This window comes from Lutra lutra, chromosome 9 (genome assembly GCF_902655055.1).
Source record: "Lutra lutra chromosome 9, mLutLut1.2, whole genome shotgun sequence".
Classification (NCBI taxonomy): Eukaryota; Metazoa; Chordata; class Mammalia; order Carnivora; family Mustelidae; genus Lutra; species Lutra lutra.
In genome coordinates this window covers 138,851,146-138,879,007 of record NC_062286.1, presented here as the reverse complement: position 1 = coordinate 138,879,007, position 27,862 = coordinate 138,851,146, and the positions used below count along the sequence as shown (strand labels likewise).

General features: G+C 51.3%; 1 protein-coding gene across 2 annotated transcripts; it reads left to right on the top strand.

Moving 5' to 3' along the window:
- Positions 1–27,862, top strand: CTCFL (CCCTC-binding factor like). Of its 2 annotated transcripts, none has more exons than XM_047745448.1 (11): positions 1–72; positions 677–1,203; positions 1,726–1,951; positions 6,281–6,451; positions 6,755–6,888; positions 9,458–9,578; positions 10,854–11,003; positions 12,900–13,060; positions 14,595–14,777; positions 22,415–22,535; positions 27,585–27,862. In XM_047745448.1, the coding sequence occupies exons 2-11, from the start codon at positions 688–690 to the stop codon at positions 27,689–27,691; spliced, it is 1,890 nt and encodes a 629-aa protein (XP_047601404.1). In that variant the 5' UTR covers positions 1–72; positions 677–687; the 3' UTR covers positions 27,692–27,862. The 2 variants fall into 2 exon arrangements, with proteins under 2 accessions (XP_047601404.1, XP_047601403.1); XM_047745447.1 differs by having other exon boundaries at positions 27,582–27,862.

Below are 27,862 nucleotides of genomic sequence, written 5' to 3'. Positions count from 1 at the left end.
GCGGGCAGCACGCGGCACGAGGCAGCGGCCACCAAGACCGGGTGGGGTGGGCGCCCAGGCCACGCCTCCCGGGTGAGGGGCCGCGCCAGGGACTAGACTCCAGCCCCCTCCAGAATGCAGGCTGCTCCCACGAGGGCGGGCGGGTGGGGCCCAGGGGAGAGGCCCCGGCTTGGCGGGGAGGCATGGGACTGGGAGTGGGGGCGCCCCCGGGCCCAGAGGATGGGCGTGCGGGGTCTGAAGCCTGCTCGGCTAAGTTTGCAGGAGCTGGAGGCTGGAGGCTCACCAGCCGCGTGGCGGAGACGGTGCTCAGTCTGGAGCTGTGTAATGGTGGAGAGTTTGCCCAGTCTCCACCTTGCTAGTCCTGGTCCTAGTATGTGCATTTGCTGAAAGCCCACTCAGGCCCGAGTTTCCTTAGCCCAGCCTTGTGCACCGGCCCAGACCCCGCTGGCGCCCCACCTTGCTAGGCCTGAAATGTGCATTTGCCAAAAGCCTACTCGGGCCCAAACTTAGTAGTTCTAGAATCTTCCGGACTTACTCCTGCCTTCCCCTAAACTCTGTTTAGGCTCTGTTCCTTCTAGGCCTAGACGGAATCGACTCCTGGGAGGCCAGGACCTTGTCGTGTCTTGGTCCGACCCCACTGGGCCCTTCCGGGACCGCTCTCTGGTTTCTCACACAGGCCACGTCACCATGGCAGGGACTGAGATCTCTGTCCCTTCCGAGCAGTTTACCAAAATCAAAGCACCGGAGCTGGTCCCAGAAGTCCTACTAGAGGAGGAGGAAGACGGAGCATACAGAGGGAGGGAGCCCCCCGGGCCTGGAGATGGGCAGGCCCTGTGCCCCTACGGGCCCCTCCAGGCCAAGGGGCCGGAGCGCGAGCAGGAGCCGCTGCTCACCATGGAAGAGAGTGAGAAGCACATTCTGACGCTGCAGACGGTGCACTTCTCCGAAGACGTCAGCTGGCTCAGCCCGCAGCCCCAGGACGGCGTGCAGGTGACCATCCAGCAGGCAGGTGGTGGGCCGCAGCCCCTGCTCTGGCTGGGTGAGGGGGCCCCGCCGTGCGTCACCATCAGCCTCCAGGAGGAAGTGTACTCGCTGCAGGAGATGCAGGTAATGGAGCTGCACGTTCTGGAAGGCGGCCTGGCCGGGGCCAGCGAAGAGAGCAAGTTTGTGGTGAGCCTGGCAGAAAGCCCTGGATTGTTGAAGGTAGGGCTGGTGTGAAGCAACAGACCCTGGGGGGGGCGGGGGGGGCTGGTGGGTTGGGGGTTGGCGGGTTCGGGAGGGGGAAGGGGGGTGGCAAATTGGGGGGTTGGGGGGGTGGAGGGTGGGACTCAGACAACTTGAACTTACTTTCTTGGTTGCCCTTTGTGCATGGTCAGGTAGGGACAAGGGAGCTAGAAGCTGCAGTTTCAGTTACACACAGTGAAAAGGCTGCCCCAGGAAAATCCTGGAAGACCTCCTGCTCTTTTCTAAGAGTTTAAAAAGTCACGCTAAGGAGGACACTGCAAGGCGTGTTGTGGCTTCAAAAAACAGTGTTCTGTTTCGATCCCTGAGCCCTGGATGCCTAAGAACTATAGCGTCAGCATTTTGACGGCCATAGATGATCTTCTGTGCTGCTTTAATTCTTGTGTTTTTCTCTGTATTCTGTGGTTTCATGGAGGCAAAGAGTTGAATCGAATGGCATTTAAGAGAGCGCATGCGTCTGAAGGCTCACTTTTCGTTTGTTAGCTTGAGAAAGGCCAGGACGAGGACCGGCCGCTGGCTGAAGGCGGGTTCGAGCCCCAGGCGGGAGAGCAGCTCTTCCTGGTGGAGGCAACTCCGGGAGATGAAGGAGGAGACGAAATCGTGCTGACCATTTCAAACCTACACGTGGAAGGACAGGAAGATACGCCCGCATCAGGTCAAGGACACGCTGACAAAGCTGACTCGCCAAAAAAAACAAAAAAGGCAAAGGGTAGGCCAGTTCGTAGCCCAGGAGATGGTGGACACGAGGGGGCCGCCGTTTTTCCATAGGGGCGCGAGGTGGTGGTTGAGATTTTCTGTGGTCGACTTAGTGGCTTTCAGGCTGCCAGGAAATGGGAGAAATGTTGAAGTGATGTTCCATGTTGTGAATCCAGTCCCAAAGAGCTGGCGTCTTGGACACGAATGTTTTCAAAGCAGAGTGAAGACGCTCCTGCGATGTTCCGTGTAGACACAGAGAAGGGGGTCCCTGATCCGCACCCAGTTTGCAGCCCCGGGTGGGGGGGAGTGGCGCGGGCCTGATGGAGGCGAGGGCAAGGGCCTCGGGGCCAGAAGAAGGAGTGACGTCCAGGAGGCCGCGGAGGCATCTTGTAGGGAGGGAATGTTTAGGTGAGGAGAGGGAAGAGGACTCGGAAACCGTAAGGACCCGCTCCGGGCAGCTGGAAGCGGTCCATGGGCAGCTCCGGAAGCGCAAGGGTGGGCAGCTCCACGTGGGTGCTCCGAGACGGGGATTAGGACACGTTAGGAAGGACCTTGAAGCTTAGTTCAAGTCATACTAAAACTAAGGGTGTGTGGCGGCAGCCCACAGCGTGACGACCCTCAAAAATTACTTTTTTTTAGCTTTTTAGAAAATACTAGTTTCTCTCTTATTTAAAGCAAGAGGGCTCACCCCCCAAATCTCAGTTTCTAACTCATTTGTACAAAGTCATCTCTGGCCACATGTGGCTGTTTCCTCCCAGCAACAGGTGTCCGGGGCCGGGCGGGGACTCCTATTTCGAAAGTCGCGCTGCTGCTCCTCCCTCCGTGTGGTTCAAGTCATTCATTCGGGTTCATGGCCTCTGGCTTCAGTAGACAGCTGAGTTTGCAATCTTTGCTGTAATATATATACATTTACATCGTCCTTCATGCGTATTTAAATCAAGAGATCGCCCCAAATTCCCAATCCCCAGCTCGTTTTATTTTTCATCTACTCAAAATTGTGTGCAACCATCCCCAATACTTCCAGTCGCTTTTCGTCCCCCAGAGAAAAGCGAGCCGCAGGGATGCCTGGGTGCCTCAGTGGGTTAAGCGTCTGCCTTTGATTCAGGTCATGATTCCCGGGGTGCTGGGATCGAGCCCCATGTCGGGCTCCCTGCTCCGTGGGGAGTCTGCTTCTCCCTCTGCCTCTGCCCCTCCCGCCTGCTCATGCCCTCCCCAAATAAGTCAACAAATAAAATCTAAAGAAAAACAGTAGGAGACGTGTACCCACTTAGCAGTCATCTCTGCACGCTTCGTTTAAACGGACTCGACACACACAGTACGCGGTCTCGGACACACAGAGTTCGTGGTCTTCTGTGTCCAGACCTCTTCACTGAACGTTACCAGCGCTTCGGTCCTTCGTCCCTGAGTGGTCGTGGGTCGTGGGGACACCGCGGGTTTCGTGTACGCTTCCGTCCATCCGTCACCATTTGGGCTGTGTCTGCATCTTAGGCAGCGTGAGTCGTGCTGCTGGGCGCAAGCGCGCACGCCTTGTTGTTTGTGCACTGTCCTCCTGTTCTTTGGGGCGTGTACGGAGGAATGAATGGAATTGCCGGGTGTGTGATCAGTCTCTGTTCAGTTTTTAAGGACTTCCCGGTTCCCCCAGCAGCCGCACCGACTTACACTCCCCCCAGGAGTGCAGAAGGTTCCCGGACCTCTACACTCTTGCCAGCACTTTTTTCCCATTAAAAAAAAAAAAAAAATTAGAGCTCTAATGGCCATAAAGAGCACCCCATTGTGGCTTTAATTTGCGTTTCCCTGGTGCTAATCATGGCGTAGGAAGGCGGTGAGAAGTTAACTTCAAGGTGTTTTATTTTCATGTGCTTCTGGGCCATTATGGGTTTTCTCTGGAGAAAGGTCTACGGAAATCTTTTGCCCGTTTTTCAGTTTTGCTTCCTTTCACCTCTGCCACAAACACACCGGGTCAGATGGCTTAGAGGATAGAAGGTGTTCCTTCATGGTCTCAAAGGCTGGAAGTCCGGGATCATGGTGTTGGAAGGCTCTAGGAAGGAATGCGTTCCAGGATTTCTTTTAGTTTCTGGCATTGTCACAATCACGGCCCCCCCCCCCCCCCCCCCCCCCCCCCCCCCCCCCCCCCCCCGCTCGTAGGTGCGTTACTGGACTCTGCCTCTGTTGTCATGTAAAATCCTCCCTCCCCCTGTGTGTCTCTCCCTGGGTTTCTTCTCTTCTTCTAAGGGCACAGTCATACCCACCTTCATCCAATATGATCATAAGCTTGATGACACCTGCAGAGACCCTATTTGCAAGTAAGGTCACCGTTACGGATGTTTGCCATTAGGATTTCAGTGTCTCTTCTAGGGGATCACAACTCAACCCATTAACCTTCTATTTCAAGTTTGTTGGGTTTGTATCATGAAAGCCGCTGGAATTTGTGAAGTGCTTTTTCTGAATCTGTTGAGATGATGGTGGTTTTTTTCCCCTTCTTTTTGTTTATATGGTGTGTTGTGCTGATGGGTTATCTGTGTTGAACCGCCCTTCCACTCCTGGCATAAATTCCACTTGGTCTCAGTACATAATCCTTTTAATGAACTGCTGGGTTTGGTTTACTAGTATTTTATTGGAAATTTTCCACTTATATTTATAAGCCTTATTGGTCCATAGTTTTCCTTTGCTGACTTTGGCTTCAGTATCTAACACTGTCCTCATGGGATGAATTAGGAAGTGCCCTCCTTTTTCGTGTGTGAACTTTGAAAAGGATTGATGTTCATTCTTTAAGCATCTGGTAGAATTCTCCATTGAAGCCTTCTGGTCCTGGGGATTTATTTCTTTGTGGGTAGTTTTCTGATTAATGATTCAATCTTTTTCTTTGCTAAACATCTATTCAGATTTTCTATTTCTTCTTGAGTCAATGTCGGTAGTTTGTGTGTTTCTAGGAATTTTCCATTTCACTGGGTTATCTGGTTCGTCGGCATACAGTCGTTCAAAGTACTCTCTTATAACCTCTACCCTGTGTACAGTTGATAGTCCTGTCTCTACTTCCCTTCCTGATTTTGCTTATTTGACTTTTCTCTTTTGCTTCTTGGTTGCAAGTCTAGGTGAAGATTTGTCAGTGATGATCTTTTAAATGAACCCATTTCTGCTGCCGTCAGTTCTGTTGTTTTCCTGTTTTCTACCTCATTTATGTCCATTCCAATCTTCATGATTTCCTTCCTGCTGCTAGCTTTGGGTTTGGATTTCTCTTATTTGTCTAGTTTCTCCAGGTATAACGTTAGGTTATTGCTCTGAAATGCTTTTTCTTTTTCAGTGTAGGTATTTACAGCTAAAAGTTTCCCTCTGAGCACTGCTTTGGCTGCACTCTGTAGGCTTTGGTATGTGGTGTTTCTCTTCCATTCGGCTGAGTATTCCACAGTGATTTTGTGATTCCCCCTTTGACCCACTGGTCACTTGTGAGTGCGTTGTTTAATTTCCACATGTTTATGAATTTTCCAAATTTTCTTCTTTTATTGATTCTTGATTTCAGGTCATCATGGTCAGAAAGCATACGATTTCTATGCTTTTTTAATTTATTGACTTTTTTAAAAAGATTTTATTTCATTTGAGGGAGAGAGAGAGTGCACAAGCAGGGGGCAGGGAGAAGGAGAAACAGACTCCCCGCTGAGTGGGGAGCCCAAGGTGGGGCTCAATCCCAGGACCCTGACATGAGGCTCGATCTCAGGATCCTGAGACCATGACCAAGCCAAAGACAGACAGACATGCAACCGACTGAGCCACCCAGGCACCCTTAATTTATCAGTATTTGTTCTGTGGCCTAAAACATGGTTTTTCCTGAGAAATGTTCTGCATGTACCTGCAAAGAATGTCCATTGGGTTGTTGTTGAGTCAAGTGTTCTGTAGATGTCTGTCGTGCCTGGTTGATAGCGTTAAATCTTCTGTTTCCTTGCTGATACTCTAATTGTCTTCTCTGTTGTTGAATCTCCCACTGTTACTGAAGTGCTTCTTTCTACCCTCAGCTCTGTCCATTTTTGCCTCAGGTATTTTGGGGCTGTGTTATTTGGCGCGTATATGTTTATTATTATTCCACCTTTGTGATGGATTGAGTCTGTTGTTGTATAATATCCTCATTTGTCTCTTGTAACAGATTTTTGTCTTAAGGTGTTGCTTTGTCTATTACTAGAGTTGTACCAGGTCTTCTGAGTGCCATTTGCATGGAATGTGTTTTGTTGAGTTACCCCATGATGCTTAAAAAAGGATGTGCCAAGTTATGTCAGTGTGTTTCCATGAAATTTGAGCATCTCAAGGAAGATTTCTACAAATACATAAACTCTTTATCTTCTCCTTCTTGCAGAAGTAAAGCGAACCTTTCGCTGTGATAGCTGCATGTTCACCTCTTCTAGAATTTCGAGTTTTAATCGTCACATGAAAACCCACAGCACTGAAAAGCCGCATATGTGTCACCTTTGCCTGAAAGCTTTCCGCACCGTCACTCTTCTGCGGAATCATGTCAATACCCACACAGGTATACCGGAGGAGAAGGAGATTTCCCGTCAATGATAAGTGTTAACGTTTATGTATGAATGTGAAATTTATCTATTGGCATATTAAAATAACATGCTTAACATTTAGTTTTCCTTCAGTTTTGCCTCAAAACATCAAATGTTACAAAGATTTTTCTCCTAAATGTCTGGGGTATTTGTGATTTAAAGGGCCTCTTCTTAATTTTTAAAGCATTCTGAAACTGAGTCTGATTTATAGGTTATAAGTTCCTCAGAGAACGTGTGGTTGCGTCTTGTTTAATAGGATAAACTGTGGGATTTTGCAGGAACCAGGCCCTACAAGTGCGGCGACTGCGACATGGCATTTGTCACCAGCGGAGAACTGGTCCGACACAGACGCTACAAACACACTCACGAGAAGCCCTTCAAATGTTCCATGTGCAAGTACGCCAGCGTGGAAGTAAGTTCATTCGTGTACTTGAAGCTTCAGGGTGCTCTTAGTAAGAAGTGGACATGAAAGTTAAGTTCACGCTAATAGACTCTCTTACAAAAGTAAGTTTCCCTAAAGATATTATTCATACAAAATCTATGCAGGAAGTAATATTCATTCTATTTTCTGGATGTAATAAAGTTGGAGGGGCACCTGGATGCCTCCGTAGGTCAAGCGTCTGGCTCTTGGTTTTGGCTCAGGTCACGATCTCTTAGTTGTGCGATGGAGCCCTGCTGGGTGTGGAGTCTGCTTAAGATTTCCGTCTCCCTCTCCCTTCCACCCATCCCCTGCTTGTGAGTTCTGTGCGATCTCTCTCTCTCAAAAAAAAAAAGGAAGAAAGAAAATTGAATTTTTTTCTTTGATTACCAATTAACAAAAGTACAGTAAAAGTGTACAAATTTACAAATGAAATTACTTGTACTTGAGAAATGTTTCCTAAATGTGTTAGAAAGTCCTATCTGATGTTTTATGGAGTTTATTCTGTTCTACAATATCCAAGGGTATTTGCTCTAACAGAACACAGAACCATTCAGAGCTTTCATTGCAACTTTGGGCCTTTCCTCAGTGGAACCCGAGCAGATACGAGGCAACTTGCGGGAGGAATCAGATGTAGCCCATTTTCCCTCTCAGGCACAGGGAGACCACCTTCCTCAAACCTCGGTGGTGTGTTATGGTCCTTTCAACCAGATTGCTTTATTTATACCTTCCCGGCGGCTCAGCCATGCCCCAAATGAAAGGACAGACATCCGTGGTACTTACTTTGCCAAGCCAGTTCCCTGCGAGGAACCGTGAAGCGCTGCATGGCTCTCCGTTCCGTGCACGCTGGGTCCTGGGTCCGAGCCCATCTGGGGACGAATCACACACTTGCGGGGAACAGAGTTAAAGGGGAGGGCTGGGATTTAATACATGACGCAACCCCATTTCGTAAATGAGGGAAGCTCACGGACGGGGTCAGGATTTGGTTCCAAGCATTTTTTTTCCCACTGTTACTATTTTTAAAAATTATTTGTCATCGGAGTGAAAGGTGGTGGCTGTGTATGAAACACGCAGTGAAGGTTTCAAAGCACAAAGCCATCCGAGACTCCGAGACTCGAACCGCCCCCTTGTTGGTGCTCTGTGGGTTCTCAGCACAAGCTTGCGTGTCGGCAGAGAGCCGTCTCGGGGTGGGCCGTCCACACACAGCCCGAAGAGAGGTCGGCCTCAATGAAGGGACCCTCGCCACTGCCATTGCCCCTGCCCTGCTGCTCTGTTGCAAGGGAGGGGGCATTGTAGACACCTAAGCTCCCCCCGCACTGTCCCTTGACACTGGGGCCTGCAGGAATGTGTCCAAGCTGTGGGCAGATTATGACACTCCTGAAAGCTTGTGAACGCCCCTCGTGCCCTGCTCCCTTGGGAGCCACGGAGGACATCTCTGCCCACAGCTGCCTGTGCTGCTCTCTCCACTGACCAAACCTTTCCCGCTATAATTGTTAAAATTTTCTCTTTTGCCTTCTCATATACTCGAAGACATCCACTTTGCTTCTAAAATTCTCAGCTGAAGTTCCCCGTTCGGACCTTGTTTTCCGTCTGTCTTCTGTGGTTCTCGAAATGTTCTCCAGGCTTATGCATGCTTGTCCCATACCAGGAGCCAGACCAGGCATAGCTTTCCCAAGATGGCAGCTAGGGCTGACACCAGCTCTCTGACAGCGGTCACCCAGGGGTGGCTGATTGCCCCGTGTTCTGCTGAAGGCAGATAAGGGCCCGCAGTGAGGGCGTACAGGAGAACAGTTCTAAGAGGTGATCAAACAGACAAGAAAAATGATTAAACCAGAGGGAATATGCGGTTTACCTTTTAATATTGCCTGGGATGTATAATTAGTCAAATTAGAAGATGCTTCCATTTACTTAAAAGTTTCTTCTTGGGGCGCCTGGGTGGCTCAGTGGGTTAAAGCCTCTTTGGCTTAGGTCATGATCTCGGGGTCCTGGGATCGAGCCCCGCATCGGGCTCTCGGCTCAGCGGGAAGCCTGCTTCCTCCTCTCTCTCTGCCGGCCTCTCTGCCTGCTTGTGATCTTTGTCAAAAAAAAAAAAAAAAGTTTCTTCTTCTAAAGAAACACTAATACTCGTGTGCCATTTAGGACCCACACAGCCCGTCTCTGTGAAATGCTTCACGGGGAGGTTGTGGTCCATCAAAGACCCTGTTTCAAGGCTCCTGCGTTATTTACGCAAACATTCGTCTTCTGGCCTCTGCGCGCGGATCTAAACCTGCCTCTGAGACGAAAACCCCAGACTTCGGCCTTCCCTTTGTAACGTGTGGTGGGTCTGAGAGTTTCTCGAAATTACTGCTCCTCACCCACCGAGTACCTCAGACGTGCACATCAGACGGAAAACATCACCCCGGAGCGGGGGAAAGAAAGGCTCGACTGGTTCACTGTGGTGGGCGCATGCGATCCGCACACGTTATGGTCGGAGCGATTTCCAGATCTTCTGTGACGCTGACTCATGGGAGGTGCTCATGACGCATAAGTGTTGACCGCCCCGTCCCCCTCGTCTGTCTCCCAGGCTAGCAAGCTGAAGCGTCACATCCGCTCGCACACGGGGGAGCGTCCCTTCCAGTGCCTTCTGTGCAGCTACGCCAGCAAGGACACCTACAAGCTGAAGAGGCACATGAGGACGCACTCAGGTAGCATGAGCGGGTTCGGCCCGGCATCCCCGTGGCACGGGAGCCCGGACAGAACGTTCCTGGTGGCCCGCGGGAGGCGCAGACGTCAGAGCGGGCGTCTCCATCCTTTCTGGGGAATTGTGCAGCCCCTCTGCGTGCGCTTCGCCCTGGGGGGCCCACGGCGGGGGTGGTGGGGGGGGAGCGGACCGCTGTCCAGTGTCTGCCTCCGGGGCTGCGTCAAGGATGTCCGTCCCCTGCTTCACTGACCCTCCCGTTTTAAGGCAGAATAGAAAGCGTGCTGGTTTCCTCATGCACTTACTTTACTTTTTAGTTATTTTCCATGGGCCTGTAGTAGACACACACACTCGTTTCAGGGGTACAACAGAGGGACTGTCCGGTCACACACTTTACTCAATGCTCATCGTTAAGTCCCCTTCTGCCCCCGCACAAGCTGACATGCACGATGTGAATACGGGACTGCCGACCACACGCCCCGGGCCGAGCTGTACATCCCCGTGACCTGTTTATTTTATAATTGAAATTTCATACCCCTTAATCCCCTTCCCCTGTCGGCCGGTCCCTCAACCCCGCTCTCCTTGCCCACCTCCAGTTCTCTGCATCCATGAGTCTGTTTTATCCGTTTTGTTCCATAGAGCCCACGTCTAGGAGAAATCCAACGGTGTCTTTCTCTGCCTGAATTTTTCACTTAGTGTGACCCCCACTAGGCCCAACCGTGTCATTGCAAATGGCAGATCTCATTCTTTTTTGGTGGCTGAGCAGTATCCCATTTTATGTGTAAATACATATACATGCGCACCACTTCTCCTTTACCCGTTCGTCTCTCAGATAGGCAGGCAGCTTCAACAGTTCAAAACTGTCGTCAGTAACATTGCAGGAAACCCAGGGGGCCACGTATCTTTCCAAATCACTAAATACCCAGAAGCGGGACTAGTGGATTAGGTGGTATTTGTAGCACTTACTTTACGTAAATTCTTTGTACGAAGACTGTGTTTACGTGTATGTCTCAGTTCTGTAGACCAGGGTGGGCACGGGCGGCTGGCGGGGACCAGTAGCTCCCAGATGGCGGGAGAGCCGCCTGTCTGAGCCCCTGTCCACAAGCTGTGCTCGACATAATGTTCGGGCTCCAATCATGTGGTTAAGCATCCAAGGAAGGGGTTGAGACAGGAGCCTCGGGGATGAAAGAAAGGCTTTCAGCTCCAGGGACCTCTGGAGGGGATCCCGGCTTCCTAGGCGAAGCCCCCGTGCAGAGGGTCACTTTTGTCGCCCATGTCACAGGCGAGAAGCCGTACGAATGCCACGTGTGCCACGCTCGCTTCACCCAGAGTGGCACCTTGAAAATACACATCGTACAGAAGCACAGCGAGAACGTCCCCAAGTACCAGTGTCCGCACTGCGCCACCGTCATTGCAAGGAAGAGTGACCTGCGTGAGTGTCTGGCTTCGTGAACTTCCTTTAGGGACAGTACTGGTTGGCTCTTAGGGGGCACAGCCTGGAAAGCCATGGAGCCCTGGGCCTGATGACAGGCAGGCTCCTGGTCTGCAGGACCCACTGTGGAAGAGGGTTTTTTCCCAGCGGTCCTGTGGTGCCATCTAGTGGCGACATGGCAGAAGTGCGATTTCGTGGCTTGTGTCTCGTGGCTCTAAGCCGTTCACTTCCGGGTACACCTACTAAGCAGTCAGTCACACGTACGTTAGCTCTCCAAGGACTTCCACTGTTACTGTTTTGTTCCACATTGAGCCTGGTTTTACAGATGGTGGAGGGTCTTCGAGACCGGTGGAGGGGCTTCGATGATGGAGGGGCTTAGAGACACCGCGTGAACTGCCCCACGGTCCCCTGAGCTAGGAGGGGCCCGGGTGTCCAGAGGTGGCCTGACTCTTAAAGTTCTCATCAGTGATACTGTGCGGACCTTTCTTAGACCCCTCCTGTGATCCTAAAACGTTCCGGGAGCTGAGGTTGTGAAAGGGAGAACCCAAACAGCCCTCCCCTTAGGGGACTCGCTTCAGTAAAAGGGGCCAGCCTGTGCCCCGACATCCTTGTCGTGACATGGGATGCCCTCTTCATGGCACGAGACAGCACGGAGCGAGAAAGGGATGCACCGTGAGAGACGCTGAATGCCAGATTTAGGAGTCGGGGTTTGATCCTGCCCCCATGGAAAACTGGGCAGGACTTAGCAGGGGAGCGACGGTGAGCGATGAGCCTTTCCCCTTTGTTCCGGGAATCCTGGGCTTCCCGCTTTCCCTGATCTCACTTCTCTTGCCAAAGCGTGTAACACCGTGATACTCAGAACGTGTTAGCACAAGTACAAGTCACGGATTCATCCGGAGAACGTCTGGAGATGAGGTGCACAGTTTGAGAACATTTCTGGAACAGTGAGGGTGGTTTTTTGGAGCCTTAACCTTTTTTTTAAAATCTGGAACATTCTGTCAACGTTAGTATAGTTACTGGCATGCCATAAAACACAGCCTAGTGGGACTTTTTAGGGCACAAGGGCTACACATCTGTTCCCAGCACAACAAAATGATATAGGTTACGCCTCATCTCGGTAGGGGGCCCCTCCCGGACCCGGTGAGATGCTTTGCGAACTCCGGAAGTCTTCCTGCCTGCCCCCGCCAGGGAGGTCAGGCTCCCCAGTGACTGGGTCAGCACATCGCGGGTGGACCTTCTCCAGCTGTCCGTTGGGGTTTGGCCTCTCCCCCAAAGGGCCACAGACCACCATGCGTGAGACTCAGTTCGGTAGAAATTATTCTAAAGTACGTCCAATCAGACCTCACTGCACGTCCTAGGTCAGTGACAACAGAGGAAGAAAGCAGGGCATCGACTTCTAACAGAACATCTCAATTTTTTTTTTAAGTTAGGTTAGAGAGGTCCTATCTTTGTTATGCAAAACTGCCTTAACATTACCCTGAAAACCCGCCTACACCGTGATCAGGTTCTCAGGGCACTTGGTTCAGTGACCACGTTGGGTCGGCTGTGCCGCAGCTTCCGCAGGACCTCCCTGCCTAGTGCAGGGGTGATCCGTGGACCTGCCAGGACAAGGTGCCTTCTGAGCAGAGTTCAGCATGGAAGGATTTCATTCCCCTGGAGACAGTTGGCAGTATCTGGAGGCCTTCTGGCTGTCACAACTGGGGAAAAAGGATGCTGCTGGTATCTACTGGGTGGAGACCAGGGACGCCACTGAACTCCCCACAGCCCAGGACAGCTCCCCCGAGAAGAAACCAGCTTCTGGGGCCAGCAGCGCTGAGACCGAGAAGCGCCGACACAGGGCTCAGGAGAGCAGCCAGCAGAAATCACACGGTTTTAGCGCCCGCCCTTCTGTTTCAGGTGTCCACCTGCGCAACCTGCACACGTACAAGGCTACAGAGATGAAGTGTCGCTGCTGCTCCGCGGCCTTCCATGAACGCTACGCCCTCATTCAGCACCAGAAGACTCACAAGAATGAGAAGAGGTTCAAGTGTGAACACTGCAGTTACGCCTGCAAGCAGGTACGAGGTCCCAGGTGATTCAGGGAGGCGGAGGGAGGCTGCTGTGTGTGCAAGACGGGAGCATTGCAGGCGGTCCTCTGTCGCCGTGAAAATACTGAACAGTTGTTCTTTCAGAATAACCAGAAAGCAGCAGTGGTCCAACATGTCAAAGCGACGGTTCTTAAAAGTATGGTTGAGAGGGGCGCCTGGGTGGCTCAGTCGGTGAGGCGTCCGACTCTTGGTTTCAGCTCAGGTCATGATCTCAGGGTCGTGGGATCGAGCCCCAAGTTGGGCTCCGCGCTCAGCGAGGCATCTGCTCGAGAAATCTCTCTTCTCCGCTCCTCCCTCCCCGTGCATGCTTTCTCTTTGCGGTCTCCCGGAACCCAGCGGCAGGCGGGAGGAAAGCACCCAGCGGGTTGTCCGAGTTGCTAGCTCAACTAGCCCGGACCCCTTCTTCCCTGGACCACTGTTCCCACTTGAAAACACGAGCGACAAACTCGCCTCTTCCGTCTCAGACATTTGGCAACACTCTGCCCTTTTTCTGAAAGTAAATAAAACGAGTCCGTCACTTCCAGGAAAATGTGTTGCCAAAGATATGATTTCAGCTGTCAAGAGGAAATACACAATTAGAAATTTGTATTTCCACCACCGGGAGCTTGACAGCTTGCTAACAATGAAGACTTTTCTAACGAGACTGGAGCAATTTTAAGGAAGCATTTCTTCATAGAGCTTCATGAAATGTGTCAACAGTTGGAAGCTTTGCATAACTCAATAAACTGAGATCTGCCAGATGACCAGTCAGTCCACTATTTTACAAAATCATTCATGTAGGTAAAAGATTCCCTCAAAGTATAAGATAGGTCAGCAGACTGGGCTGACAAAAAGGACCGTCTTCCCCATTCGCCCTTCCTCTCACCCTCCTCCCGGGACAGGGTTGCTCCGTCCCACCTGGGCCACACTGTCTGGGAAGGAGGGTGCGAGGAAAGGCCTGTGGGGAACAGAGTACTCATAAGAGAGAGCCTTGGAGAAACACAGTTCAGTTTCAAACAGGAACCTAGAAGTGGGCATGTGTCTCCTCTGCAAGACCGTCGCATTTTAAATAAAATAAATAAAATGGGTACTTTTGTTTGACTTTATATGTATTTGTGTCCTGCTTCTCCCAGTTATATACTCAAGTAAATCTTAGTTAAAACTTCTGGTTATTTCCTCACTGAGAACAGCTTTGATCACTTTTATGCTTTTCAGTAGATAGTAAGATTTGTCCTAGTGATTATCATTTTACTCCCCAAGGAACGTTCCACCACAGGCCTCGAGGGGCTGTGGGACCTGCTGGGAGCTCGCTGGTGGCCTGGCGGTGGGGATGCGGGCAAGTTTGGTTCCTGGTGGGGCAGTCTGTGCTCCACTCTAGGAATGCCGCCCTGACAGTGTGTGCGCTGCCGTTTTTCCTCACCATGCGCTGCTCGCTGGGGAGGGAGGGAAAGTATAAAATAACGTCAAGGACGAAACTATCTACGTGAGTCGCTCAGCGGCTTGTCTCCCTCGCCTTCCCTCCTAGGAACGTCATATGACCGTTCACATCCGCACCCACACGGGGGAGAAGCCATTCACCTGCCTCTCGTGCAGTAAATGTTTCCGGCAGAAGCAGTTGCTAAACGCGCACTTCAAGAAATACCACGATGCCAGTTTCATCCCGGCCGTTCACGGATGCCCCACGTGCGGCAAAGGCTTCTCCCGCTGGGTAAGTTTACTTAAGTCCCAGTAAATCCTCCTCGAAGAGGTTCCTCTGTTTCACAGGCTCTGAAACTCGGGGAGTTTAAACCCAATTATAGAAACTTGCCAGGGCTGAAGGCAGTGTCTGTCCTGCCAGAGGGTAGTGGTTCTTAGCTTTTCGGAGTCACCGAGCTCTTGAAAATCTTATGAAAGTGTGGTCTCCCCTTCTGAGAAAAAAAAAAAAAAAAAGTTCTGCTAAGAAAATCCAGCAGATCGTTTAGGGAATTCACATACTCCCCAGGATCTGCAAGGACGCCTGCTTTTGGAGTAACATTTTAACATTGTTCCTGTGAATTAGATTTAGGCTGCTTCTCAGACAGGATGCAGTTTTCAGCACATCTCAGAGACATTCTTACAAAAGTGTTGTTGGTACTCTGTTAAGAAATACCTTTAAAAAAAAAAAAAGAAATACCTTTAGTCTTCCATGTTATTTTTTAGGCACTGTATTCATTATCTGTCATCATCTAACAAGTTATCTCTAAACTTAGTGGCTTAAAAAACAACAGACACGTATTACTGCACATTTTCTGTGGGGCAGGAATTTGAGAGGGGCTTGGCTGGGTGGGTCTGGCTCAGCATCTCTCATGAGGTTACAGTCTGGTTATTGTCCACTGGGGGCCGCGTCATCCAAGGCCTGGCGGGCCTGGAGGCTCCACTTCCAAGATGGCGCCCTCCCGTGGCGGTTGGTAGGAGACTTAGTTCCTCACATGGACCTCTCCATTGGGCTGTTCCTCCTGACCCCGAGCAAGGGGGAGAGAGAGACGGGGAAGCCACTGGGCCCTTTGTCAGCTAGTTTTCAAAGTGACCCATTACCTGTATTCATTAGAAACAAATCAGTAAGTCCAGCCCACATTCAAGAGTGGAGGATGGGGTTCCTTTTTGAAAGGAAGAGTATGGAAGAATTTGTGGCCTTTGAAAAACCAGCACAGATGATGGACCAGATCCCTAGACAATGTATGTGCTCCCGGCTAGCTTTTGTAAAAGTGTCTGAATGATCTGAAGCTGACCCTGTTCATGGGGAGAAAGCTTAATTTTTTCCCTTTGTGTGTTTCTGGGTAATTCCGGAGCGTTAATACTCAAGTTCAAAATTTCTAATACAAGTAATGGCAACACTCCAAACACAGCCGCGTTCAGCATCGTAAAGATTCCCCCTTTCAGTGTGAAGAACCAGGAAACAGAGAAAGAATGAGTCCGCCTCATAGACTTCCTCGGAACATACAATCAGAAGTTTTGAAAATTCTTCTTGCGTTCAAGAAAGTGCATTTGGACTTGCTTCTAGAATACGGGCGTGCCTTGGAGATAGGGTAGGCTTCGGTTCCACAGTAGAGCACGTGTCATAATAAAGTGAGCCGAAGGAATGTTTGGTTTCCCGTTGCATGTGAAAGTTAACATTGACGCTATGCTGTGGTCCGTTAAGTATGCAATGGCATTACGTCTAAAAAAAAGCATAGACCTGGTATGTGCTATGGTGAGTGCTGTGAAGTGTGTAAACCTGGCGATTCACAGACCTGTACCCCTGGGGATAAAAATATATTATATGTTTATAAAAAATAAAATAAAATAAAAAAATAAAAAATAAAAAAAAGCATAGACCTTAATTTAAAAATACTTTACAGCTAAAAAATGCGAACCATCCTTTGAGCTTTCAGCAAGTTATAATCACTGATCCCAGATCACCATAACAAACACAATAACGATGAAAATTTTGAAGTATCATGAGAATCACCAAAGTGTAAACACTGTCAGTAAACTTGTTCGGTGCAAGACTGCTACAGACTTTCCACTTATAAAAAAATGCAGTTCCTAAAAGGTCAGTAAAGCAGCGTACGGTAAACTGAGGTGTGCCTACATGTAAGACCTTTTACAGCTTAAAGGTGAAGAGACAAATGCCCAGTGAAAAATGAGCAAAGGGTCTAAACAGACATTTCTTCAAACAAGACCTACAAATGGCCCGTGAGTGTGTGAAATGATGCTTAGCGTTGTTCGTTGCTCGGGAAATGCAGAGCATAATCACAGTGGGAACACCTACGGCCGGCCTTGAGGGGGTTACAGTCAAAGGAGACAGATGGACAAAGGACAAAAGATGTGAAAAAATCGGATCCCTCTTAGAGCCCCGGTGGGATTTGAAAATGGTGATGCCACCTTGGAAGACAGTTGCCGTTTCCCAAAAAGTGAAACAGAGTTAGCATACGATTCAGCCGTTCCACTCCTAAGCGTATGCTCAAAAGAACTGAAAACACAGGACCACACAGAGACTTGTACACAAAATTCATAGCTGTATCATTCACAAACAACCCCAAAAAGTGGAAACTACTGGCATGTGCATCAACTGATGAATGGACAGAACACTGTACATGCACACAGCAGAATATTACACAGCCGTGAAAAGGAATGAGGTATGTATGCACGTGACAACGTGGTGAACCTTAAAAGAAGCCATATATTCTATGATTCCCTTTCTAGGAAATGTCGAGAATATTCAGAGACAGAAAGTAGCTTTAGTGGTTGCCAGGGGCTGGGGGAGGGAACATGGAAAGGGGAACATGGAAACCCTAAGGGCTTAGGGTTTCTTTCGGAAATGTTCTCAGATTGATGGTGGTGACGGTTTTACGACACTAGGAATAAACCACTGAGTTACACAATTTAAGTAGATGACTTGTACGGTATATGAATTAAATCTCAATAAAACTGTTAAAAAAATTAATCCATTTTTGGTTCCATTTGGAAGTTCTCACTCTGTCCTGACAACAAGTAAGCACCTGAATAGATTGAAAAATCAACTCTTGTAGGATCTGTAGGAGAGGGGAGGACACGGGGCCAAGCACTGGCCCGGAGAATGGAGACGGACAGGTGAACACAGAGTCACGGCCGCCCAGAGGGGAGACTCGCGGGCAGAGGCCTCCACGGGAACCAGCGCAGGAGCGGGGAGACCTGAACGGTAATTGAGGACTTGCTGGAGGCTCGGGGGACCACCCGAGTTAGAAACCGCAGCCCCGCTCACAGGGGGACCACCCGAGTTAGAAACCGCAGCCCCGCTCAGGGGGACCACCCGAGTTAGAAACCGCAGCCCCGCTCACAGGGGCCCCGTAGTCCTGTGAGTCTTACCACCAGGAGCCCTACCAGGCTCCCGCGGTGAACATCAGAAAAAGAATCCTTTTCTGCTTCCTTCCAGCAGGGGGAAGGGGAAGAAGGGATCCGAATCACCCCAGAACATTCTGTTCCCCTTACCAAGGTCTCCCTCTGGGGAAACCAGCTCACCAGAGCCTAACCCGATGGGATATCATCAGAGCTAAGTGCCCGGGCGGAAGGGAGATCCCCGACTCCAGCCCACAAGAGCCATCAGGTCGCACCTGAGGTGGAAAATAAAGCCAAGAAACTCTTGTGAGGTTCACGGTCCAGAGGCCTGGTTCACGGACACAGTGAGACCAGCTCACGGGCTACAGAACACCCCCCCCACCTCCCCTCCGCTTACCAAAGCCCTGTTTACAGCAGCTCCTTTCCCCCGGGCGTCAAGTCCAGCTATCAGGAAAGCATTACAAGGCATCCCAAAAGAAAAGTCACAATCTGGAGAGACAGAACAGCGAAACCAGGCATGGCAGGGGCGTCGGAACCACCCGGAATTTAAAACAGCCCTGATCAACACGCTGAGGGCGCTCATGGATAAAGTCGACGGCACAGGAGACCGGGCGAGCAACGAGAGGTGAGCAGAGAGAGAGAAATTCTATGAAAGAACCACGAAGAATTGCTACAATGGAAAAGAAAAATGCTCTGATGAATGAGATCAAAGGAAGACCTTATAAATGGAGAAGAACGGGCCGTGTTTATGGATAAGAAAACAATGTCGAAGTGTCGGTCCTTTAGAACTTGATCTACAGATTCATGCCATTCCTTTCAAAACCCCCGCGCATTAGGGACGCCCAGTGGCTCAGTCGGGTGAGCGGCTCTTGATGTCGGCTCGGGTCGTGATCTCAGGGTCGCAGGAGTCCGTGCTCAACGGGGAGCCTGCTTGAGAGTCTCCCCCCGCCCCGCACCCCTCCTGTGCCCTCCCAAAATAAGTAAATCTAAAAAAAAAAAAAAAAAATCCCAGCACATTATTTTTCCAATACCGACAGAATGGTTTTAGAGTTACGTGGGGAGACAAAAAAACGATCATCGCCGACACAGGACCAGAGAACAAAGCTGCAGACAGATCTGCCCACCTTCGAGATCACCGTGAAGCTGGAGTGATCACGGCACTGTGGGCTGGTGACAGAACAGACACACACGTCCGTGGGACAGAGAGCCCAGACACAGACCCACACCTCCTGTCCGCTGATCTCCAACAAAGGAGCAAAGACAGCGCCGTGGAGAAAATACCGTCTTTTCAGCTGATGGTGCAGGAAGAACTCGAATCCGCATGGAAAAAAATCCAGAAAGAGACCTGTCACCCTTCCCTAAATTTAATTCAGAATGGATCACAGACCGAAATGTCAAATGCAAAAACTATAAAACTCCTGAAGATAACAAGAGAAAATCGAGGGAAGGGCGGGGACTTTTCAGAGACGACACCAAAGGCGCCACCCACGACAGAAATCTTGCGGAAGCCGGCCTTCACTAAGATGCACGACCTCTGACTTAAGAAGACCAGCTCCAGGCAGGGAGGAAAGATGTGCAGAACTCACATCTGATACAGGACGGGGACCCAGAATGCACAAAGAACTCTGAAAATACAACCCTAAGAAAACACACAACCCAATTAGAAAATGGGCAAGTACTTTTACAGACGCTTCGCCAAAGGTGTATGGGTGTGAAGTAAGCGCATGAGACGTGCTCCACGTCATACGTCATCCGGAAATGCACATAAAACAAGACCCCACCACACACCTATCAAAAATGGCCCAAATCCAGAGCGCTGAGGACACCAGCCACTGGCCCGGACGGGGAGCAGCAGGTGTGCGTGGGCCTTGCCGGTGGGTGTGCAAAATGGCGCAGCCACGTTGGAAGACAGTTTGGTGATTTCTTCTAAATTTAACGAACTCTTACCATACCGTGCAGCAGTCACACTCCTGTTCACCCAAGGGAGTAGAAAACTTACATCTACATAAAAACTTGTTCCCGGATGTCTGTAGCCACTTTATTCGTAATCGCCCAAAGCTGGAAGCAACCAGGACGTTCTTCAGCAGGTGAGTGGATAAAAGGGTCCATCCAGACAATGGAAGAGAATTCAGGGCTGCAAAGAAATGAGCCATCAAGCCATGCAGACACGGAGAAACCTTAAACGCTTACTACTAAGGGAAAAGGGCTTGCACTCTACGGCTCCGACCGTAGGGCATTCTGGAAAAGGCAGAACAACGGACACAGTAACAAGACGGTGGTTTCCACGGGTTGGGAGGAAGGGATGAGCCGGTGGAACACAGGGGAGTCTGAGGGCAGCAAAGCTAATCCGTGGGTGCGGAATGATGGACGCGGTCGTCGGACATCTTCCACACCCACGGAACGAACGACACTGAGTGTGAAACCCGATGTAAACCACGGGCTTTGGGTGATTGTGAAGGGTGCATGTAGGTTCATCGGTTGGAACAAAAGTACCCCCCATTCTGGTGGGGGCGCGGATCGTGGGGGAGGCTGTGCGCGTGGGGGGCAGGGAGCATAAGGGAAATCTTACCATGTCTCCCTCTCAGTTACGCTCTGAACTTAAAACTGCCCTAAAATATGAGGTCTTTAAAAATAAAGAAATATGTGCATATCTGGATACTTGAATCCAATTTAATTTTTAGCAAGTACATCGTTCACCAGCTGCCACTCCTCATCACACAGCGGTTTCCACACCAGAATATGTCGTAGGGCTGTGGGCGTCCTTTCTCCCCAGTGAGGACCCCAGCTCTGGACTCCGAATGGCGGGTCCCTCCTCTCTTGAGAAACAGTCTGCTGACACGGCTGTCTGTCCTGTCACTCTGCCCCGAGTCCTAAATAACCTCGTTGTCCTCTCGGTTTATTTAGTATCTTAGCGCACTTACCTTGTAGAGGCTGGGTGTGGTTTTGGTTGTTCATTACTCCAAAGCCGACATCCAGAGCCACCAGCCATGAGGTTCGTGAATTGGGAGGGAGACTGTGTGTTTGTGGGCACAAGTATGGGCTTTGCTGGGGAAGAGGACACTGCGATCGTCATATCCTCCACAGAATCCTTGCTCCCAGAAGGCTTCGTTTGTGCAGAATCAGCATCTAAGTCAGGGACTGGCAAACTTTCTCCTGTAGGGGCCAGGAAGTAATGTTTTCAGCATCGCAAACGGGTTTCTCACCCAGCTACCACTGTAACAGAAAAGCGTCCACAGATGGACAATTCATAAACGAATAGACATGGCAGTGTTCCAGAAATTTTCATATATATATCTTTTATTTATTTATCTGAGAGCAAGAGAATGAGAGAGCACAAGCGGGGGGAGCAGCAGAGGCAGAGGGAGAAGCAGGCTCCCCGCTGAGCAGGGAGCCCGATTCGGGACTTGATCCCAGGACCCCAGGATCATGACCTGAGCCAAAGGCGACACTTAACGCACTGAGCCACTCGGGCACCCCCAGAAAACTTGTTTTCAAAAACAGCTGGCCGACTGGATTTGACTCTTGGGTCATCGTCTCCCAACCCAAAACGGAAGAAGTTTCAATAACCCGTACCATCCCTCTCCGCTTGCACATGAATCCTTCCCCTTCTACCCATAAAAACCAGGACAGTCCGGCAGAGCACCACGCTGAAGCCGGGGGAGGGGGGAGTTAGGTGGGAGGAGTTGTTTCACCGGCAAGTGGACTGCCCTGTCACCAGGATCTCACTTTCCATGTGAACTTCCCAAACAGTGAAAGATTTCTAGCTTACGTCGTCGTGGGTGTTCCTGTGTGAGAATGCACCGTTCATAGTCTTGACCGGGAAACCTGTGACTTCCCTCTTCATTCTGAGGGTTGTGTGTACGTTCAGAAACTCCGCGCACGGTAGGTCGGGAGAGAGCCTGGCGGGGCAGTGACACTCACATGGTGTGTGATGGATTTTCTTAAAACTGACAGTCTGTTCAGTTTCTGGTTCCACATCAAGCCTCGCTTGGGGGAGTAGACAGATTCCAGAAAAATAAATGTCTTCTCATGGACTTCTATATATACTTATAAATATACAGATTTTATAAATATATGTATATTAAATAAGCTCACTTTTGGCTAGACCTAAAAGCAACAGAGGGGTCCCCTTTCTTAAAAGCCACCTTTTTTGTACAAGAATAGACCAGGCATTGGGCACCTGGTGGCTCAGTCAGTTAAGCTTCCCACTCCTGATTTTGGCTCAGGTCGTGTGATCCCAGGGTCATGGGATCGAGTCCCATGTCGTGTCTGCTTGTCCCTCTCTCTGCTCCTCTTCCCACTCGCACGCACTTGCTCACTCTCTCAATTTAGGTTAAATAGAAAGAAAGAAAGAAAGAAAGAAAGAAAGAAAGAAAGAAAGAAAGAAAGAAAGAAAGAAAGAAAGAAAAAGAATATACCTGGCGCACGTTTCCCTGCTTTCCAATGGCTGGGACTTTACCCGTGGGATTCTAAATGGCATTCTGTCCATGCTGCTGACCCGCTGTGTGCCCCGTGTCATTCCTCCAACAGAGTAACATGCAGAGACACTCGGTGAAGTGTGGCGCGGGGCCAGGAAAGCCGGCTGTCTCGGGGAAAGTGAGAAGAACCAAGAGGAAGCTGGCCGTCCGGAAAGAGGCCATCCAGGAAGACGGTAACTTTTTCAACAACCTCGGTTCTAATCTGAGAGTGATTTTCTTGGGATCACGGCCTGGGCGCTGAGTGTTACCGCGCAGGGGATGCACCAGTGTGTACTGGGCCCACGCTGTGGCCTCCCCCACCACCTCAGGCAGGTTTTGAGATCCGTTTTGCACCCCTCACCGCCAGCGGTGGGAGTGGTCCCTGGCCCAGTGGGCGGAGTGGCTTCTGCACCTGTTTGAGCTGCAGAGCGCCCCCTGGTGGGTTCCACACACCCGTCACGGGGGCTCCTGGCGGGACTGGCTCAGGAGGCGGAAGGCTGCCCCCTCTCAAGGCAGCGGGCTGTTGCCTGAAACTGGCAGGTGCCGTGTAAAGGTCCTGGGGCTGCTGTGGCGGTGGCCACAAACTGAGTGGCTTTAGAGCAACGGAGGCTCACTCTCTCTTAGATCTGGGGCCCGGAAGTCCTAACTCAAGGTGTCAGAAGAGCTTGTGCTCCCTCTGAAGGTTCTGGAGACATGCTCTCCTGCCTCTTCCTGCTGGTGGCTCCAGGCTTCTCTTCGCTTGTGGACACCTCACTCCAGCCTTCCTCCCTCTCTCTCTCCTCTTCTTTCCAAGGACGCTTGTCCCTGGATGTAGTGCCTGAAAAATCTGGGATGATCTCATCTTGAGACCCTTAACCTAATTAGATTGTCACAGACCTTTGTTTTACATGAGGTTATAGTCACAGGTTTGGGGGGGTTAGGATGGGGACCTCTGTCCTTTGGGGCCACTGTGGGCATCACAGTCTTTATCGCTGGCCTCAGGGGAGCAGACGTGTGTTCCCAGGTTAGAGCAAAAAGGGCCTGTGTCCCATCTTCCCTGTGAAAGGTTCTGTTCCACGAGGGGACAGACCTAACTCTTACAGACGCAATCTCTTACGTTCTCCATTCCTGTCCTACGAGAGTCTCTAAACTGAGGGGCATGGCTGGAAACCACATGACCATATGGTGAAAACGAAGGGAAAATGTTCGGCCGAAACCCTCATTCCTAAATCCCCTATGTCTGGATCCCAGCCCCCGTCCTTGACGGTGAATGTTCCTCTGGGTAGCAGACAGCCTATTCCTTGCTTCTGAGCTGCCAGATAAAATCGGGGCTGCCCAGCTAACTTTGAATTTCGGATGAGCAACGGATACTTGTTTAGGGTGAGTATATCCCATGGGGTATCTGAGATCTGCTCGCACTGACCAGTCCCCATGCTTGGCAGGCAGGTGGTCGGACTGGAGTTCTTCCGGACAGGGCACTACGAGCTGTTCAGACCTTCCTCCACATTCCCGCGTCTTGCCACCCAGGACAGAGCTGGGACCCGGGTTCCGGCCGTCCTCCCGCAGCTCCCCGGCTTCTCCATCCACAGGCACAAGCTGGCCCACTGTGCTTGCAGGGTACACTCGGAAGAGAGATGAGCGTCCCAGGACGGATATAAAAATGACGGAGCCAGCCTGGACCAGATTTGTCTTTTCACTGACGATGTCATAAAACACCACTTTCCATGGTTTTCCGGAGGAGTCCCCAACCCCACCCCCCCGCCCCCATCTGAGGTCTGAGCCCCCATGGGGACTCTGCCTGCCACCCGCCTCCCTGTTCTACCTCCTCGCGTCCCCTCCCCCTCCCGCCAGCCTGTCACTCACACCCAGCCTGCCCCCACCTGCCAGTCTTGCGCACACTCAGGTGTCCTAAGGAAAAATGAACCCCCGCACGACGCCCACCCTCCCTGGCCCATGAAACTCCCATCACGTTCACGGCGGGCTCACTCCTGCCCCTCCTGGGCCCCTGCATCTGCCCCTCACACCACAGAGGTCCCCTGAGGCTCCCTGTTACCACATCCCACTGGCCTCTCCCTGCTCTGCAGCTGGGGCACCACTGAAGGGTCACCCTCTTCTTGACCCGGTCCCCTCCTGCTTGCTCCACATGCCTTCGTCCTCCTGGTGTGTTCCCGCTCCCCCAGCCACCTCCACTTCTCCTCCTACCCACCCCTGCTCCCACCTCGCCTCGAGTCCACAGCTGCATCACCGCCATGCCTCTATCACTTCCACACCTGCGCTCGTGTCTACACCTGTGCCCGTGTCTGCACCTGCGCCCGTGTCCGCACCTGTGCCCGTGTCCCTGCACCTGCACCCGTGTCCACACCTGCACCCCCTCCCCCATCTGTGCGCACAACCCTCACCCTCTCCCGCGGCAGCCCCTGTGCAGCCTCCCCAGGCCGGGAGCAAATATTCCGTTGCCTGGCGAGCATCCCCTCTCTGTGGTCTCCAACGGGGTCGCTGTCCCTCACACCCTCAGCCTCGTTCTCTCCTGCCACCCTGATCTGTGCTGGTGTTTGAGGCCGCGACACACTGGCAGTGCCCTCACCCACTTCTCAAGGCCACAGACGTGGGACCAGGTCCACCCTGTCTCCCCAAGATGTCTGGGACCCCATCTCAGTGACTCTCCCCTCTGTCCCTGCTACCCATCATCAACCACATCAACCCCTTTCTTGTGCACTCAGCGTTCTGAAGACCGGGACTCCGGGCCTGGCTCGCCACTCCCACCGTCTAGGGCCCCCAACCAAACTGCTCCCCCAATTCCAACCAGGCCAGACTTCCCCTTTCCTTTGCCTGGAATTCCTGCTGACTCCCCCCATGGATCCCCAAGATCTCACCTTTGGATCCCGGAGATCTCGGTTCTGACCCCGACCAGGTCAGCCCCACCCCACGTACAGCCCAGGACTGTGCCTTGCTTCGCATATCCCCACCTGGTACTCAGCGTCCCGTCTATCTGATTGTTTTTTTTTTTTTTAAAGATTTTATTTATTTATTTGACAGAGAGAGATCACAAGTAGACGGAGAGGCAGGCAGAGAGAGAGAGAGAGGGAAGCAGGCTCCCTGCTGAGCAGAGAGCCCGATGCGGGACTCGATCCCAGGACCCTGAGATCATGACCTGAGCCGAAGGCAGCGGCTTAACCCACTGAGCCACCCAGGCGCCCTATCTGATTGTTTACCAAGCGCCAGCTCTCACCTGTGCCGAGCTCCCCTAAGGCAGCCTGGCCCGTGAGCCCACACCAGGCCTGGCATTGGCCCGGCTCATTCATGCCCACTTAACCAAACAGGCAAATACCGAACCCAGCCCTTATTGGAAAAGAGACCCAACTCCAATCTTTCGACCACTTTAAACAGATCCAAGGGCCAGGTTTCCGGGATCCACACTCTGTGTTGGACCCCAGATCATCCATATAAATGTGTGACTTCTTGGCTAGACACCTGCTGGCTCTCTTGACACCTAAATGCAGTATTTTCTTTGGATCATCTATCTATTCAAGCCTCTTAAAAACCTTTGGCCAACTTCTCTCTTCACCAGAAGACCAAATGACTGGGGACGGAAGGGTCTTTGAAAATGTCACCCTTGGTTGGTGACTATTGGCCGTGAGGCAGAGTTCAAGTGCACCTGCTTCCACGCTGGCCGTGGCCTTTGTGGCTGGGTGGCAGCACCTTGCCCGCGTCAACGCTGAGCTTCCTGGACGCTGACCCTGAACTAAATGAGAACAAAATCAGAGGGATGAGAAGTGGGTCCGCACCGACAGCCTCTCCTGCTGGGCCTTATGCTGGCATTTGAAACAGGAGCATCGCCCCGACCTGGTCGTGAAGGGCACGCGGAGCACTGGACGCTCGCCTTCCAGAAGGGCAGAAATGGGAAGGCCCCCATAGGTTTAAAAAGGGACAGTGATAAAAATGGGCATATTAAAACATGTCTCGTATTTTGGATGGTCAGCTCCCTAAGCAAAGGATGAATGGAAACAAGTAACCCGGTTTATAGTAGCAAAAAATACTTGATTTGCATTCCAGGGGTTTTAACCTGTTGTATCTGGGTGGTGGTCTGGCTTCTACTTTGCTGTGCTGGTGGGTCAGCTGTAGGTCACCCGGCCTTTCGGGGTAGGTCTGTACAAGTCCAAGTTCCTTTGCATACGCAAGACCCGGTCTGAGTGCTCTCCCCGCCCCCCCTCCCAGAATGCTTCAGGAAACCACAAGCAAACCCACCTTCAGACAACCTTGAACCAACAGGTGAAGCCCTGGTGAGCGCGGGTTCTGTATCAGCCCTTCTCATGGGCAGCCAGTGACGTTCCTTGGGTGTTCTCGAGAGTCATTTGGGAACTGGGTAGAGGGACGACTATAATCAGATTTACAGCCATCTATTTTTAAGTTCCAAAGTTGTGCCGACAAGAATCCGCTGGAGAGTGGGAGGGGATGGTTACGGATCCCGCCATGGCCCGTGGTGGGGGCCCAGCACCATGTGTGACCCCGAGCCGACTCTGTGGGTTCGCCGGGAGCAGGGACAAACGCCCCGTGAGCAGCTGGCTTTTCTCATTCCAGTGGCATCATCCCCTGAGCTTTGAAACAAGACAGGTGAGCGGCTCGGCCACTGTAGAGCTCTGTGGGACCTGCATTCAGCAGAGAGCCCCGATTCTCAGCCGGGGCGAGCCTGCTTCCCAGCAAACATGCAGCAGCGCCTGGAAACATTCTTGGTTGTCACAAGTGAGAAGGAACATTTTGGCATCCAGTGGGCAGAGACCAGGTCTGCTCTGAACACTGCACAACACATGGGACAGCCCCCAGCGGAGAATCATCCAAATTTAAAAGCATAGAGGGCCGAGGTTTAGAATCCCCTGGAGCTCACAGGTGCCGTCCGAATATTTATACAAATGTCTTGTAAATGGGGAAAAATAAATCATTGTCTAAGATGTTTGCTATGGCGGGCCTGGGTGGCTCAGTGGGTTAAGCCTCTGCCTTTAGCTCAGGTCATGATCTCAGGGTCCTGGGGTCGAGGCCCACATCGGGCTCTCTGCTCAGCAGGGAGCCTGCTTCCTCCTCTCTCTCTGCCTGCCTCTCTGCCTACTTGTGATCTCTCTGTGTCACATAAATAAAAAAATTTTTTAAACTCTAAAAAATAAAATGTTTGCTAAGTTAAACATTGAGGAATTATTTCTAAAAGGTACGTGCACTGATTTCTTGTCTTTATTTTAAATCTTCCCAAACCCTGTGCCTTTTCCCCCAAGAAGTTGCCGCTAAGAAGGTGTCTACTGTGAGGCTGGAGCAGTGCCCGGGAGAGGTGGTTCCTGTCCCCTATGGAGGCGTCGCGCCTGAAGGAGTGACCTGTGACGGCTAAGCAACGGAGATTGAGAGCTCGAGTCTGCAGCGGTTACCTGCTCAACGACTTAGAAGTCTGTAGAGTCTTCTTTGAAACTAAGTTCATGACACTGGAGGGTCTTGATTTTTCCAAAGTTTGGGGTTAGTGCCAGGAATTGTTTGCCTTTCTTTCTTTCTTTCTTTCTTTCTT